General features: G+C 45.3%; 1 protein-coding gene across 1 annotated transcript; it reads left to right on the top strand.

The window, feature by feature from the left end:
- Window positions 1-4,070: 4,070 nt before the first annotated feature.
- Window positions 4,071-18,152, top strand: LOC309569508 (tyrosinase-like). Its single transcript, XM_082275374.1, has 4 exons — window positions 4,071-4,936; window positions 6,967-7,180; window positions 12,155-12,296; window positions 17,930-18,152. The coding sequence occupies exons 1-4, from the start codon at window positions 4,136-4,138 to the stop codon at window positions 18,108-18,110; spliced, it is 1,338 nt and encodes a 445-aa protein (XP_082131500.1). The 5' UTR covers window positions 4,071-4,135; the 3' UTR covers window positions 18,111-18,152.
- The last annotated feature ends 225 nt before the right edge of the window (window positions 18,153-18,377 follow it).

Here is an 18,377-nt window from a genome sequence, read left to right on the forward strand (position 1 = left end):
GTGAGACTCTTCCACAGCCCCTGCATCTCCTAAGGAGATGCAGTGCTGCGGGCATGGTACAGAAGATTCTCACAGCCCTGAATCTCCTGTATCATCTCCTGTACCATGCCTCTACCATCTCCTGTGCCATGCTGGTACCTTCTCCTGTGCCATGCCTGTACCATCTCCTGTGCCATGCCTGTACCATCTCCTGTACCATGCCTGTACCATCTCCTGTGCCATGCCTGTACCATATCCTGTACCATGCCTGTAGCATCTCCTGTACCATGCCTGTACCATCTCCTGTGCCATGCCTGTACCATTTCCTGTACCATGCCTGTACCATCTCCTATGCCTGAACAATCTCCTGTACCATGCCTGTACCATCTCCTGTACCATGCCTGAACCATCTCCTGTACCATCTCCTGTACCATGCTTGTACCATCTCCTGTACCATGCCTGTACCATCTCCTGTACCATCTCCTGTACCATACCTGTACCATCTCCTGTACTATGCCTGTACCATCTCCTGTGCTATGCTTGAACAATCTCCTGTACCATGCCTGTACCATCTCCTGTGCTATGCCTGAACAATCTCTTGTACCATGCCTGTACCATCTCCTGTACCATGCCTGAGCCATCTCCTGTACCATGCCTGTACCATCTCCTGTACCATGCCCACAGCCCTGCATCTCCTGTACCATGTCGGCAGCCCCTGTTTTGGGTCACATGGTGGTCCAGTTGGGTCCAGTAGCTGCTGCATTTCCCACCCTAGGCTTATACTCGAGTCAATACGTTTTCCCAGTGTTTTGTGGTAAAATTAGGTGCCTCGGCTTATATTTGGGTCGGCTTATACTCGAGTATATACGGTAGTTTTCTGATTCTACTAAACGTGTAATTAATCAGAATATAAATAGGTAAAACATTTATTCCTGATTGATAAAAATGCTGTATTATTAATGCCTACTCATTAGATGGCGTTACCAGATCTGAACCTTACAGAGATATATAATAAAAATATCAGGTGGCCACGCCTGTACCATGAGAAAATGGACATTCCCACCACAAATCAGTTATAATAATAATTCAGATCACATACATACTCTGAAACATTAAGGACGCAAGACGCAAGCTCCTCCTTAACCAGCCACTATTTTGGGAAAGGCAGCTAACTTAGGGAACTCTGGTAACAACCATTGTGAGCCAGCAGCCATTTTGGAAGGGTAAATCTGTTTTATTGATTTTGTTGATTATTTTTATACTGGGTATTGAGTGCTCAGGATATTTAGATTATGATTCCCCAGATGCAACAACCATTATAGATTTTTCTTTAACCAGTTCTGGACCGGAAGGAATTTGCCCCCTTAATGACCAGGCCATTTTTTGCGATTCGGCACTCCATTACTGTAACGAAGAATTGCGCGGTTGTGCCACGCTGTACCCAAATAAAATTGAGGTCCCTTTTTATTTACCACTAATAGAGCTTTCTTTTGGTGGTATTTGATCACCTGTGCGATTTTCAATTTTTTTGCGCTATAGACAAAAAAAGAGCGACAATTCTGAAAGAAAAAAAAAATATATATTTTTCACATTCTGCTATATAACATTCCCAAAAGAAAATAAATAATTAAAAATCAATTTTCTTCATCATTTTAGGCCAATTTGTTTTCGGCTAAATATTTTTGGTAAAAAAAAAAAAATCCCAATAAGCGTATTTTGATTGGTTTGTGCAAAAGTTATCACGTCTACAAACTAGGGGAAAGATTTATGTCATTTTTATTTATTTCTTTTTTTTACTAGTAATGGTGGCGATCTGTGATTTTTAGCGGGACGGCAGCATTGCGGCGGACAGATCGGACCCCTAACTGACATTTTTGACACTTTTGGGGGGGACCAGTGATCAGTGCTAAAAATATGCACAGTTACTGTAATAATGACACTGGCAGGAAAGAGGTTATCCTAGGGGTGATCAAAGGATTAATTGTGAGTCTAGGGGGTGTTTTCTAACTGTGTGGGGGAGGGACTTGTGAAATGACCATAGAGACCTGTGATCCTATATAGAAGGGTCACAGGCGCTCTGTGATCATTCCAGGGAGAAGAACGGTCAGATGTGTTTATAACAGCTGCCCGTCCTTCTCTCTTAGCGGGGAGCGATCGCGGGTGCCCGGTGCAATCAGTGCCGTCAGTCCCGTGGATCGGCATCCCCGCTGCCTAGTGGGGCCAGGAGCGCTCCCGTGGATTGTATGGCGATTGCGCAGCCGAGCCAGCCTGCCCCAGTATATATGCGATGGGCGGTCGGCAAGTGGTTAATATAATCAGAGTAAGATCCTGAATCTTAGCTAGTATCAGCCTTTTGTAGTCCCTGTACAGCAGAGCTGGGGGGTGAGGGGAAAAAACAGCACAAGGAGCCAATTATATGGCAAGAAGCGTGCTGATAGGAGGAGAGAGCAGACCAACAGGGAGAAGAGCTCATCAATTTGCTGCTTCTCCCTCACTGCCCAGTTTTTTTTGGTGTCACGCCACTGAGATTTTCCTTCACTTCCTGCCCCAGAACCACAGCAGGAAGTTAGAGAAGATCCCTCCAAAGCTAGAGGTGTCCCTTTGGGGCTTTTTTGGTTTGACCTTATTTAGTCAATTTGTATTACTGTTTTATAAACCTATAACATGTCTTATCTTCCACTATTTTCCACTGCGGCCAGCAGCAGGTGTCTTTAACCACTTTCGAACCGTCCGCCGCAGAAATACTGTGGCAGGCTGGCGTAGGTCGGTCACGTGCCTGCAGCTAGGAGGCGAGCGCGCGCCCCGCCGGCACGCCCCTGCCCCCACTCGGCAGAGGGGACTCTGATGCATGGGGTAGGCAGTTCTGATTGCCGCCTGACACCCGCAATCCTTCCCCACTGAGAGAGGAGAACGGTCAGCTGTTGTAAACACAGCTGACCGTTCGTCTTCCTGAAATGATCACAGAGACCCTGTGATCCTTCTATACAGGATCACAGGTCTCTGTGATCATTTCACAAGCCCCAACCCCATACAGTTAGAAAGCACCCCCTAGGCTCACATTTAAACCTTTGATCGGCCCTGGGTTAACCCCTTCCCTGCCATTGTCATTCCAGTAACAGTGCATATTTTTAGCACTGATTACTGTAGTAATGTCACTGGTCCCCCCAAAAGTGTCAAAAATGTCAGTTAGGGGTCTGATCTGTCCGCCGCAATGTTGCAGTCCCGCTAAAAATCTCAGATCGCCGCCATTACTAGTAAAAAAAATAAAAAATAAAAATGACATAAATGTTTCCCGTAGTTAGTAGACGTGATAACTTTTGTGCAAACCAATCAAAATACGCTTATTGCGATTTTTTTTTTTTATACCAAAAATATGTAGCAGAAAACAAATTGGCCTAAAATGTTAAAAAATTTTGATTTTTAATTATTTTTTTTGTGGAATTTTATATAGCAGAATGTGAAAAATATTGTTTTTTTTTTTTTTTTCAGAATTGTCGCTCTATTTTTGTTTATAGCGCAAAAAAAAAAAAAAAAATCGCACAGGTGATCAAATACCACCAAAAGAAAGCTCTATTTGTGACGAAAAAAAAAGGACATCAATTTTATTTGGGTACAGCGCCGCACGACCACGTAATTGTCCGTTAAAGTAACGCAGTGCCGAATCCCAAAAAATGGCCTGGTCATTAAGTGGGCAAATCCTTCTGGTCCAGAAGTGGTTAAGGAAGGACTTTACAATTCTGCTGAGCAATTCCAAAGCTTTATTATGGGTAGCTTGGTATAATTAGATTTCCTGCTGTTCAGATTTGTGCACAAGACACATACAGCCCTTTTCCTGTCTGTTGCTCATAGAATGCTAGAAGAATTTCAGTTAGAGAGAGGCAGTCAGAAAGTGAGCAGGCAGTGTTGCATCTTTTTGGAAATCACAGTATTCTCTTCAAAGTGATATGGAATCACCTATGGAGCGGCAAAGAGGAAAGATGTTCAGGGTCTTCTTGTTGAATGTACATTATCCTTACCCTTTAATCTTAGTTTATTTAGTCTAATGCGTTTTGCTGTCCCCATGTTTTACAATATCTTTCTTTTTTATTTAGACTGGAATTCCCAAACACTCCGGTCCTGCTGTCTTCACCAGGGGTTGATTTTCCTGCAGTGAACCATGATTGTCCTCTGTGTTTTCCTCGTTCTTTGCTGTAATTTGGTCCAGGGTCAGTTCCCACGGGCCTGTATCACATCTACCACATATCAGACCAAAACCTGTTGCCCCCTTTGGAATGATGGCAGCCCCTGCGGGTCCAGGTCGGGTCGTGGCAAATGCCGTAACTGGGTCGTGCCTGTTGCCTTTGCCCTTGCCGAAAGTCGAGTACGCCAATATGATGACGACCGCTTGGACTGGCCGAAATATTACTTCGACAAAACGTGTGAGTGCTTTGGAAATTACAGCGGCTACGACTGCGGTGACTGTAGGTACGGGCATTTCGGAAAAAAATGCGAACGCCAAAACACAGTTGTGAGGAAGGAAATTAGAGAACTTTCTTTGCTCGAAAGGAAAAGATTCTTCAGCTACTTAGTGCTGGCTAAAACCACAAGAAGTCAGAACTTTGTCATCCTCTATACCGGAGACCGTCACCACAAGGACACGTACCGCTTTGTTGATGCCACCGTCTATGATGTGTTTTCCTGGATCCATTACTACTCTATAAAGGCACTTCTAATAGATGGGAACTTTGATGCTAGAACCAACTACGCCCATCAAGGTCCGGCTTTTCCCGGTTGGCATCGACTGGGCCTTCTCTTCCTGGAGAGACAAATTCAGCTCTTGACGGGGGATGAAAATTTTGGCCTTCCATATTGGGACTGGAGAGGAGACAAAAACTGCTCAATCTGCAACGATGACTTTCTCGGAGATAATGACGTGCAAGGGTATCTCAGTCAATACTCCCATTTTGCTTTTTGGAAGGTGAGTGGCAAAACGATAATACTTTTAGTACAATTATATATTTTTTAAGTTTATGTTTTTTTTTTTATTGTTTTTTAGGTGTACTTTTTTGGTGCGTAGGGGGGAGGGGTTATATGTGTAGCGTTCACCCATGAAGGGGCCACAGAAATAGACTGGTTCTCTTACAATAGTACAGAAGCTTACATCCACAAGCACAGCTCCAGTAACACTGACAACACAGGCTCAGTCTAGGGGATGTCTTTTTACTATTTATTGCTGAAGAACTTGAACAGGAGAGGGGTTTAGAGTCACAGAATACTCCAAAACAATAAAATTAGTCAATGGGAGGGACAATCTGCACATTAATTTTCCTTAAATCAGCCTTTTCTGGAAGTAACATTGAATGACCAATATATTTAGGACTCTATTAGAGCAGCCCCAGTCCATATAGCACTGGCACATAGTTTCCTTCTAGCACTTGCACACCCAGCAAGGTCTTGACTCACAGGAGCTGTCTGCCATCCAGCATCCACAGGTAGATCCTTAGTAAGGGAGATAATAGATCCTTATCCAGACCAGGACTTCAGGACAGTGCTCTCCAGCCAGGGGCTGACTGGCAACTTTCAGCCCAGGGGGCAAGTACAAACCAGAGGCCCATGGTGCAGTGACTTGGTCCCCCTCCCACTCTACCTCTTCCTCATGTCCTCCTGACCCCTATTCCAGGCTGAAGCTCTGCTCCAGGTACTCTTTTCTTACCAGCTGAATCCGGGTTCCCAACCTGGCCATCAGCGAGCAGTTGGGGGGAGCTGGGAACTGGCCTCTGCTCAGACAGAGTTTACACCATCCATGCTGGGGGGAGGCCTGCACTCTATCCTTGTCTTCATTCCGCACTCAGTAGGTCAGCAGTGGGGACATTTTACTTCTCTTCACCAGGAATCCTTTAGGCATGTCTGTGGCAGAAGTGGTGCAGCCTTTTTAGGGGGCATCAAAGAGGCCCGGGGGGCAATTGCCCCCCTGCCCCCTGGCCCAGTCCTCCCCTGTCTCCAGCAAACAATCCATTAGCAATGTCCTGCAGAACCTCAGCCCAGCTCCTGCTGAGACCCAGACTGCAATTTATTGTCTCACTAACTCTCTCCTAGGAGCAGCAGCCCCAGAAGAACTGGAACCCTCCTTGGAGAGGAAAGAATACTCTAGAAAGTCTTCACAAACATTTATCACCTCCCTGACCACCTTCTGGAAACTTCTTTCCAGTGATAGGCTGGGAAATAATAAATATTCAACTTTCTCTAAGAGGCAGCAGCCCCAGCAGAACTGGAACCCTTCATGGAGAGAAAAAAAAAACACTCTAGAAAGGTCTCCCAAACAGTTATCACCTCCCCAAACATCTTCTGGATGCTTCCTTCCAGTGATTGGTTTAGAAAAATTAAATATTCATCTCTTAGTGGCAGCAGCCTCAGGAGAACTAGAACCCTCTCTGGAGAGGAAAGAACACTCTAGAAAGACCTCCCAAATATTTATCACCTCCTCAACCATATTCTGGATGCCTCCTTCCAGGGATTGGCTGGGGAATGATAAATATTCATACTGGTCATTTGAATCTCCCTGCCCTATATTCTGGAAACCTCTTCCGGAAGCAGGTGGGAGGAATCAAACAGCCAGCTTGGAAACCTTGACCAGACAAAACCAATAGATTACTGCTCCACTGACTGCAGTGAAGCCGAAAAAAAACAAAATTTTACAGAACAACCTGAGTAGAGGAGGTCACTACACACGCTTGATGTTCTGCTTCAAAAAAGCTGTGAATGTTTTTAAAATTCGGAAAATAAGCATTCATCCCTTTATACCAGGAATATGCAAACTGTGGCCCTCCAGCTGTTGCAAGACTACAAGTCCCATCATGCCTCTGCCTATGGGTATCATGCTTGTGGCTGTCAGAGTCTTGCTATCCCTTTAGGGAGGAACTTGTAGTTGTGCAACAGCTGGGTGGCCACAGTTTGCATATCCCTTCTCTATACTGTACTAGCAAGGATATTTATGTTGCTCTCCTTTAGTCTATTTGCAGTGGTTACAACTATGATGAGGCTTACTGCCTGGGTGCTGATGATCCGAATCAGATGGAAAAACTGCATAGGAAGCCTGGCGTTGATCCTGGTTCCCCTAGGCTGCCCAACTTCATAGATGTGGAGGAAACTCTGAAATGGAAAGATTTTGATCTCCCTCCCCACAACAGAGCAGCAAACAGAAGCTTCCGTAATGCCTTAGAAGGTGGGCAAGCAGTATTGTAACTTTACTTGCTTTTTCTTAAAGTGTGTATTTCGCCAACACAATGTTTTGATGTTTTTGAAATAGTAGGAAACTTTTTTTTTGTACCATTAGTGAAATTTCCCCTCACTTCCTTTCTTGGAGATGCAACAGGAAGTGAGAGGAAATCTCTCCAAAGTGAATTAACTTCTTAGACATTACAAGTTTATTAGGTTTATGCAGGTCTTTTTTTTCTCAGAGAATAGGGGCAGGAACCTCCCCCGAGTAACCCATTGTCTCTGCCCCTACCTACCTCTGTGTACTGTCCCTTGACCCCATTTCACTACGTGCCCCCCCAGTACCACCTATTCTGGAGAATATAGAACCAAGCATCATTTTGTGGTGCTAAATAATTTGTATGTAATTTGTAAAGGATAACAACAAAAGGTAGCGAAATAGATCCCCTGCAGCCAGCAAGAATTACCCCCCCCCCTTCAGCAACCATGGACCCTCACAGCAACAATAGACCCCCAGCAATATTAGACCCTCCACAGCAATGATAGACTCCTCAAGCAACAATAGTTTCCCCCAGCAACAATGGACCCCCTGCAATAATAGACCCCCCACATCACTGATAGAATAATAGAACCATCTAACAACAATAGATTCCTCCAGAAACAATATACCCAGGGCCGGATTAAAAGCATCATGGTCTTGGTGCTGAGGATTTTGAAGGGCCTTAAGGGCCGTGCCTTGGCATGCACCCAGAGGAGGAAGGGTGCAGCCATGCATGCCTAATTCAACATGGGATGCTGTCTCTGAAGCCCATAAACACATCCATGCATCGGCAACTGTCCCTCCTTGTCAGGCCTTCACGCTGTGTGGGGAGGTTCTGAGGGTGCTGCCTGGGGAAGCGAGCATAGAAGCCAGACTTCTGTGTTTACAAGTGACAGAAGAGCGGTAACAGTGAATATGGCCAACCCGGGGCCTATATAAAAGGTAGGGGCCTGGAGCTGCAGCTCCAATAGCCCCTATGTTAATCTGGCCCTGAATATACCCTTCAGCAAAAATAGACCCCCAGCAATTTTAGACCTCCACCCACAACAATGATAGATCCCGCCAGCAACAAATAGATCCCCCAGCAATAATGGACCCCCCGATCAATAAATAGACCTGTTTTCCTTGAGTCTTTTTTTAACCACTTTACCACCGGAGGATTTTGCTGTCTTACGTCCAGGTCACTTTTTGTGATTTGGCACTGTCAATTGCGCGGTCGTGCAACGCCGTACCCAAACGAATTTGACGTCCTTTTTTTCCCACAAACAGAGCTTTCTTTCGGTGGTATTTGATCACCTCTACGCTTTTCATTTTTTGCGATATTAATAAAAAAATGCCACAATTTTGAAAAAATAACAATATTTTTCTACTTTGACAGTTAAAAAATATCCAATATATTCAATTTTTGTCATATATTCAGGCCAAAATGTATTTAGCTACATGTCTTTGACAAAAAAATTCTCAATGAGCGTATTTTTAACCGCTTTAAGACCGGAAGATTTAACCCCATTCCTGACCAGGCCATATTTTGAGATTCGGCACTGCGTTATTTTAATGGACAATTGCGCGGTCGTGCGATGCTGTACCCAAATTAAATGTATGTCCTTTTTTCCCCACAAATAGAGCTTTCTTTTGGTGGTATTTGATCACCTGTGCGATTTTTATTTTTTGCGCTATATACAAAAAGCGACAATTTTGAAAAAATAATAACATTTTTCACATTTTTAATATGAAATTCCCCCCAAAAAAATGTAAAAATCAAATTTTTTTAACCTTTTTTGCCAATTTGTTTTCTGCTACATAGTTTTGGTAAAAAAAATCACAATAAGCGTATTTTGATTGGTTTGCGCAGAAGTTATTGCGTCTACTAACTACGGGAAAGATTTCTGTCATTTTTGGTGTTTTTTTTTTAACGAGCAATGGCGGCGATCTGCGATTTTTTTTTTGCGGGACTGCGACATTGCGGCGGACAGATCGGACCCTTGACTGACATTTTTGACACTTTTGGGGTTACCAGTGACATTACTACAGTAATCAGTGCTATACATATGCACTGTTACTGTAAAAATGACACTGGCAGGGAAGGGGTTAATTTTATTGGAGAGGGAGGGGTTAATGTATGACTGGTGCTTACTGACGTGTGTGGGGGGAGGTGACTGAGAGACACAGGGACAGATCGCAGGTTCAGCTATGCTAAACCGTGCAATCTGTCACTGTCTGTCACTTAGGAGATCCACCCGCTTTGTTTACACAAGCGGGCGGATCTCCAGACTCGATTCCCCGACGATCGGGGAAGAGCGGCGGTGATCGCCGCTGCTCCTCCCCTGGCCCGACTCCCGCTGTGGCTGAAAACAGCGGGAGCGAGCCTCCGGCGGCACGCGTGCCGCCCACAAGGGGAGGAGTCCAGCAACGTAGGTCTACGTCGCTGGACGGGAACAAGCCACTGTGCCGCAGTAGAGGCACAGTGAGCGGGGGTAAAGTGGTTAAGGTTCTTGCAGTAGAATCCAAGGAAACTTATACCTCTGTAGTGTATCAATGCTTTACTAAACAGAAAAAACACACACACAACTGCACAAAACACAATTCATAGCTTACAAAATATGGCTACAATATGCACAAGCCAATTGTCTTTTCTAGCAAAATAAGCATGTACAATATGTATGCAATGAGTAAACTAAACAGTTACTCAATTTAGAGATTGAATCAAGATGTAATGTCCTTCATGGTTCTTTGCTCAGTCAAAACTCAAAACGTCTCCAAAGTCCTCGATCTTCCAACAACCATGTCTTGCCTCTTTGTCTTGCAAACCAATTCTGTTCTTTGTTCTCACATGCTTGTTTCAAAAATCCTAAACTCCTCCCCCCAACTTCCGTTTACATCATATCCTGTCCTCTGCTTAGCTCCTAAACCAATCCGACTGGTTTATTTGCATATCAATAGGGGGAGCCTTGCTTCTTTAACAACACATGGCCTTAAAATCTAACTCCATATAATGCTAAAAAGTCAAGAGGTGGTATTTGTTGCTGTAGCACTGTCCCCTCGAAGACTGCTGGATTATTCACTTTTTGGATTCCCCTGGGTTACCATTAGCATGCAGAAACTTAACACTTTACTTTTCCCGCTCAGTCAATGAACAGTCTAGGGTTTTTGGTTGTTTTATTATAATTAGGGATGGGAGAAGGGAAAAGTGGGATACTCCAGAACTGTTCACAATCCTGAGGACTTCTATCTGAAGATGCAGCTAGGCTGCGAATTTCACCTTGCCACTGTATGAAATGTAGATACGGGGTCTCTGAACAAAAGACTTGGTTGCACACTATCTTCAGGGTAATCACCTAGCACCTCCTTTCACTCCACCAGCTGACACTTGTCCTCTGACTACTCTACTCTGGGGTGGCCCTCCTCCTGGTCAGGCTCTTAGACACAATCCCCTGTACTCACGATAATGTTTTTCCAGGTTCTCCAGTGTCTCAACTCCTCTAGTCAGACTTCTGGATTCAGTTCTGTCCTTCTGGCTCACCAAGCCGACTGCCTATGACCATACACCAACTGCTGCAGCCGTCACCCTCCTTCCGGGACTCTGCTCACCAGCCAAAGACCCCGTGCACATGTGCTCCTGGCTTTTATACCACACCCCACAATTCACAGAGACAGCAATCTGTGCCAATCACTGGAGCTGTATCAAAGCCTGTGTACCCATTGGTCAGATTTCCTCCACTGTCCAACATGCCTCCCTATTGGACCAGTGGGGGCACTCCCCAGACCAGATGAATCACAAACAGAGCACCATGAGCAGACCTAACTCACAGATCCTGTGCTCTGTCAAGCAGAAAGCAATATAGACTTTGCCTGCTGCTCCTCTGATAGGCAGACAGAGCCAAAACTATACTCCTTCTCTAGCACCTACCTAGGAGGGTGCTACATTGTCATGGCTTTTTGTAGTGATTTTATAGCACTAATATGGAATTAGATTTTAAGGCCATGTGTTGTTCAAGAAGCAAGGCTCCCCCTATTGATATGCAAATAAACCTGTCGGATTGGTTTAGGAGCTAAGCAGAGGACAGGATATGATTTAAGTGGAAGTTGGGGGGAGGAGTTTAGGACTTTTCTAAACAAGCATATGAGGACAAAGAACAGAATTGGTTTGGAAGACAAAGAGGCAAGACATGGTTGTTGGAAGCTCGAGGACTTTGGAGACGTTTTGAGTTTGACTGAGCAAAGAACCATGAAGGACATTACATTTTGTTTCCCTCTCTAAATTGAGTAACTGTTTAGTTTACTTATTGCATACATATTGTACATGCTTATTTTGCTAGAAAGGACAATTGGCTTGTGCATGCTGTAGGCATATTTTGTAACTATGAACTGTGTTTTGTGCAGTTGTATGTGCAGCTTTTCTGTTTAGTAGTTTGGTAGAAGCTACGTTTCCTTAGTTTCTACCTCAGGAATCTTTAAAAAAGATGCAAGGAAAACAAGATCCCCACGGCAATAATAGACCCCCACCAGCAACAATAGATTCATAAGCAGCCAGCATTAATAAACCCTCCAGCAGTCGGCAACAATGGCCCCCCTCTCAACAGTAGAACCCCCCCTAGAAGCCAAAGATCCACAACCAGCAACATTAGATCCCCTAGTAGCCAACAACAATAGCAATAGATGCCCCTCCAAGAGTGGATTCCACCCCCTCAACAATCGAGTCCCTCAACAACATTACACTCCCCAGCGAGCACAAATACCCCAGTGGTCAGCAATGGGTTTATGGCACATTCTAGATGCAGATATAAATATTCATATTTTAGCATGTTTTGTTTTATTTTTGAATTTGCCAAGCTCAAATTTGGCTAGTGGTACCCAAGACGCAATAAGGGAAAAGAGCAGGATATGGAAGCTTGAAAGGAAATGTAACCAGATGACTTTAATATTGTATTATGATCTTTGTAGGCTTTATAAGTCCTAGAGATGGGGTAACGCGGCAGAATGGCATGCACAACATGGTCCATACCTACCTTGGAGGGACGATGTCCGAGGTTCCAATCTCCAGCAACGATCCTATATTTGTACTGCACCATTGTTTTGTTGACAAGTACGTTTTATATCTAAATCTGTTGCGTCAGAGGTGGGCAACTTACTAGATACATGGTCCTTCAACTATGACCCATGACATCACCAAAGGGCCCTATATAATATTCAGTATTTGTAATGTTATAGAAAATTCTCAGAGGCTGCAGACGTACTACAGGTGTGAGAACAGGAGACAGTCGGAGAGTGGGAACATGTTATATGGGAATATTATCATTACATTACCTTCACAACTCAAATCTCCTACTACTGACTGAGCCTTGCAGCGACATAGGGGTCTGACAAAGAAACCAGCATGTTGGTGGGCATAGGCCTCAGTAACTGAAGAATGATAAAGAGGTTTTCTGAGGCTTCAGTGCTGGAACAGAAGAGAGGTAGGAGAAAACAGGACAGAAAGGGGAGTATTCTCTGTTTTATATTGCAGGAGAGCACCAGTCTGAAATATGTGGAAACCTAACAGGGTCTCTTTAACCCCTTGCCACCCATGTTATGCATATGTGCAGCAGCAGCAAAAGAGCGTGAGCTTTACCATCCACATGCTGCACATATGGTCCCATGGGCAGCCAAGTTTTCTGTGCTGAGAGAACAATGATCAAGCTTTCATAGACAGCTCACATTTTATAGTGGGACCTGCCCCAATCCTGGGACCACTGTGACAGCCAATCACAGTAGACACATGATCGGGTCGTCCACCCCGCCCCTGGGTGTAAAGACCATTTTAAGCAATTTAGTACCTCGCTATAACCAAAAGATGGCTACAGCATGGTACTATAGTTCTGGGAGGGTGTCCAGGTGACCGCTCTGTGACTTCTGTAACCACTCGGGCACGCTCTGTGACTGCTGTGTCCTTTGGACACAGCTGATCACAGATCGGGGAAAAGGCCAATTACAGCAGCTCTTTAACATGTGATCAGCTGTGTCCAATCACAGCTGATCACATGCAAACAGTATCACTTACCGGGTTCTGAAGAGAGTGCCATGGAGAGAGTGGAGAGAGTGCTTCCCTTGCCGCTAAGTTTCCTGGACTCCCCAGGAGATGAAACCATAGGAGTCGGGCACAAAGCAGGTCACCTGCGGAGCTGCTTGCAGGAGGACTCAGGGATACTGCTGATGTATTGAGCAGAGGCTGCAGGCAGATGGTGTCTGTGAGGTCTGACAGCTCTGTAGAATCACTTTGTCAAAAGGATAGTCAGTACAAGCAAGGATCTGGAGCCAGGTGGGTAACCGAGTAGACAAATCAGGTGGGAAGCCGAGGTCAAACACAAAAGGCAGGCAGAGTGTGTCCATAAGACAACCCGGGGTCGAGGACTGGAGCAGGCAGGAGAAAGGTTAGGAACAAGCCAGGTCAGTAACTAAGGATCACAGGAACAAGCTTAAGATCAATCAACAACTTCAACCACTGACAGGCTTCCTTATAAAGGCTCATGTGAAGTGTTAATTGAGATACTGGGTCCTAGAGTCCTTCTCTAGAGGATCCAGAATGGCTGATTTGAGAAGAGAGGCGTGAAAAGCCGGGTGAATCTTGTATGATTCGGGCAGAGATAATTCGAAGGCCACTGAGTTTATTTCACGCTTAACTGGAAAAGGACCAATATATCTTGGCCTCAACTTCTTCGAAGGGCACAGCAGATTCAGGTTGGCAGCTGATAGCCATACCTCGTCCCTGACCTTAAAGGAGGAATTCCCCCTTCGTTTCTTGTCAAAGAACCTCTTGTAGTTGGACTGCTCCTGTATACATTCTTGAAGGGTTTAGTAGTTTCATTGTACAAAGGCGAGTCTGTCCTATACAGCAGGTACTGCTGATTTGGGTATGGTTTCTGGCAGGGCGGAATGGTGGAATCCATAGTTGGCCCAGAATGGGGACTGGTTGGTAGTGGAGCGTAATGAGTTGTTGTAGGTGAACTCTGCCAATGGAAGCAGAGAAGCCTAATTGTCTTGGGAAAAAGCTGAGAAGCAAAGTAGATACTGCTCCAGGGTTTGGTTCATGGGCTCGGTTTGCCTGTTGCTTTGGGGACGGTAGGCTGAAGAAAGGCAGAGTTCCACAATCAGGGCTTTACAAAGAGCTCTCCAAAACCTGGGCGAAGGGAGTGAGAGCGCCCTGGGCAGGAAGGGGTGAAGTTGCAGTTTCCATATTGGTGTTCAAAGTTTTAGAAAATGTACTGTGTTTTTTACTCAATACGAGGGCTGTACCGAAAGAATTGCAAAAGTGGGCCTAAACCTTTTATTAACTTACATAGGTTCAAATTTCCCATGTTGGCAGAGTAACTCTTCCTTTGTAGGAGCTCTTCTTCTTCTTCTTCATTGCAGATAAATAATGGATTGCAAGCAGAATCAATGTGCTGTTTTGTGATGATTTGGGGCACAGAATGATCAGGGGTTACAGTGGACACAGGATGATTAGGGGCACAGGGGTCATAGGATGATTAGGGGTCACGGGAGACACAGGATGACTAGGGGATTTGGGGGTCACAGAGGACACAGGATGATTAGAGGCACAAGGGTCGCAGGCTGAATAGGGGTCACAGGGGACATAGGCTGATCAGGGGTCACGGGGGACACAGGATGATCAGGGGTCACTGGGGGACACAGGATGATTGGGATTCAGAGGTCATAGTGGAAACAGGATGATCAGGGGCTGAGGGGTCACAGTATGATCAGTGTCATAGGGGTCACAGGAGACACAGGATGATTAGGGGACTTGGGGATCATAGAGGACACAGGATGATTAGAAGCACAAGGGTCACAGGCTGATCAGGGGTCACGGGGGACACAGGCTGATCAGGGGTCACGGGGGACACAGGCTGATCAGGGGTCACGGGGGACACAGGATGATCAAGGGTCACGGGAGACACAGGATGATTTGGATTCAGAGGTCATAGTGGACACAGGATGATCAGGGGCTGAGGGGTCACAGGATGATCAGTTTCATAGGGGGTCACAGGAGACACAGGATGATTCGGGGTAGAGGGGTCACAGGATGGTCGGGGAACTCAGGAATTACAGAGGACACAGGATGATTAGGGGCACAGAGGTCACAGGATGATTAGGGGTCATGAGAGCCACAGGATGATTACGGGACTTTGGGATCATAGAGGACACAGGATGATTAGAAGCACAAGGGTCACAGGCTGATCAGGGGTCACGGGGGACACAGGCTGATCAGGGGTCACGGGGGACACAGGATGATCAGGGGTCATGGGAGACACAGGATGATTGGGATTCAGAGGTCATAGTGGACACAGGATGATCAGGGGCTGAGCTGAGGGGTCACAGGATGATCAGTTTCATAGGGGGTCACAGGAGACACAGGATGATTTGGGGTAGAGGGGTCACAGGGTGGTCAGGGAACTCAGGAATTACAGCGGATACAGGATGATCAGAGGCTCAGGGGTCACAGGAGACACAGGATGATTAAGTAGCTGGGTCACAGGATGTTCAGGGGTTACAGGGGTCACAGGATGGTCAGTGACATAGGGGTCACAGGAGACACAGGATTAATAGGGGAAGAGGGGGTCACAGGATGGTCAGGGGTTACAGGGGTCACAGGATGATCAGTGTCATGGGGGTCAAAGGGGACACAGGATGATTAGGGGTAGAGGTGTCACAGGATGATTAAGTGTCATATGGAACACAGGATGTTTGGGATTCAGGGGTCACAGTGGACATAGGAGAATCAGGCGTTACAGGGGACACCGCATGATTAGGTGCTTGGGGGTCACAGTGGACAACGGATAATTAGGGAACTTTAGGGTTACAAGGGACACAGGATGATCAGGGGCTCTTCTCCCACTCCTCTCTTTTTACTTTTCATGTTTCTCCCCCCCCCTGCTCCTAACCTCTCCTTTATCTCTCTTTCTCCCTCTCCCTCTCTCTCTCTCCCTTTCTCCCTTTTATTTTCTCTCTCATTCTCTCTCTTTAAAAATACATAAAACATATTTAAGCCAATAAAAATTGACATTATAAACATAAGGACCAGTGACAACTATTCCATCTTCCACTGCGAGTATTGCTGCAGCAGCACTGGCAAAGTCACATAACTTGCACTGTTTTACATAGCACACGCCTAGCTATTGATTGGCAGATGGACGTGTGTTATGTGAAATACACTGAGCATGATAGAAGGTGCAAGGAGTTATGGGAACTGTAGTTTCCTGTGGCAGATGCAGATACTAGCTCAATGTAAGGAAATGACATGCCAACTCTGCAGAACTCCTCCCACCATCAATAGCATTATTTAGCAGAGGAGGACTGGTGGAGGGGATTAGAAACCCCAATTGCAGCTATATGGTAGGAAAATAATAATTTCAGTTATTATGTTAATTACTTTGTGTAACTTTCGGGGTTTTTATATATGAGGATTTACTAAAATGTGTATGCTGCCTTTAGTTGTACTTTAAAGCGAAAGTCTCGTATTTTTTCCAATAAAAATACCAAACGTGTTATACTTCCCTCCTCTGTTGCAGTGGATTTGCACAGAGAAGCCCCAATCCTCCTCTTCTCGGGTCTCTCTTCTGTGCTCCTGGCCCCTCCCTCCTGTTCAGTGCCCCACTGCTAGCAGCTTTAATTATGGCCTGGTCATGAAGGTGGTAAAACCTTCCGGAGGTCAAGTGGTTGAATGTCTTCATCAATCTGTACACATTGCTCTTCCCAAAGGCGTCATCTCTGTAAACATTCTATAGTAGGGATCAACCGATTATCGGCAAAGCCGATATATCGAGGGCCGATATGCACTTTCCCCGATATATCGGAATAGGCCACTAAGGTGGCCGATATTACCGATATTTTGAAAAGTGCCTGTACCGGAGTAATGCCCACAGCTAGAGGCATCACCCCGGTACCGGCGTCCATAGCCGACGGTCGGCTGTCTTGTAATGACAACCGATGTGACTGAGAAGCCAATCAGCTGTCATTACAAGGAGCGGGAGGTGATGTCCCCCCTCCTCCCGCTGCCTTCCGCGGCTCGCCCGGGTCTCCCGTCCCACTGGGAGACCCAGGCAACCAGCCTGCATGGCCGCCGAAGACCCGATCAAAGCCGCATTCGGCTCTGATTGGGTCTCCATGCAAAAACCCAGAAGTGATGTCATGACATCACTTCCGGGTACTCGGCGCCAGATTAAAAAAAATGACAGCATTCCAAACAGCCAAACTTGGCGTTTTGAATGCTTTTTAGCACAGAGGAGAAGTATGGGGTCTTTTAGACCCCCAGATCCCTCCACAAGAGTACCTGTCAAGTAAAAAAAAAATATATATATATATATATATATTTTTTAAAATGTACAAATATAGCGGCCCATATCAGCCAATATCGATACGCGATGACCAAAATATCGGTATCGGCAATGAAAAAACGATATCGGTCGATCCCTATTCTGTAGTCTTCTGTGGATGTCTGACAGCCTGCACCCCTCCTTCATCAAAACTCAATGATGGCCCATTACTTGTGCTTGGAATTCAATATTTACATTTAATGAAAAAGATGAAGAGCTCCTGAGAATAGTTACTCTACCAACATATAAAATTTGAATGACCTATGTAAATTAATAAAAAAGTTAAACCAACTTTTGCATTTCTTTCAGTACAGCCCTCATTGATTTTTGTCTGGATTTTGTATCTTCACATATTCATCAATATTTGTAGGATCTTCGAGGAATGGATTCGCAGACACAAGGCAACTTCAGACATGTACCCTATAAATGACCAACCAGGCCAAGGTCCTGAAGAGTGCTCCACTCCGTACTTCCCGTGTTACAGGAACAAAGACCTCCTACGCACCTCTACCCGATTTGGATATATCTACTCTAAATATCAGGGGATGTAAAGCGCCATTGAAACAAGTCTTATGAGACCGGGATCTGCTCTTTGTGTGATGAGAAATCGATTCAAACAAGCGTGCAACCTCAGAACCACAACAAGCTCTCATATCAGATCTGTCCAATCGTCTCACTTCAAAAATCTTCCATGATGTGTTTCTAGTGTAATTTTGTAAATCATAACACATTCTAACTGAGGAATTAAAATCATGAAAAAAAAAAAACCTTCCACTACTGATTTTATTTGAAATTGCTACTTAGTTGTCTGTGATTGT

The sequence above is a fragment of the Pelophylax lessonae genome (genome assembly GCF_965119305.1).
Source record: "Pelophylax lessonae genome assembly, chromosome: 13".
Lineage (NCBI taxonomy): Eukaryota > Metazoa > Chordata > Amphibia > Anura > Ranidae > Pelophylax > Pelophylax lessonae.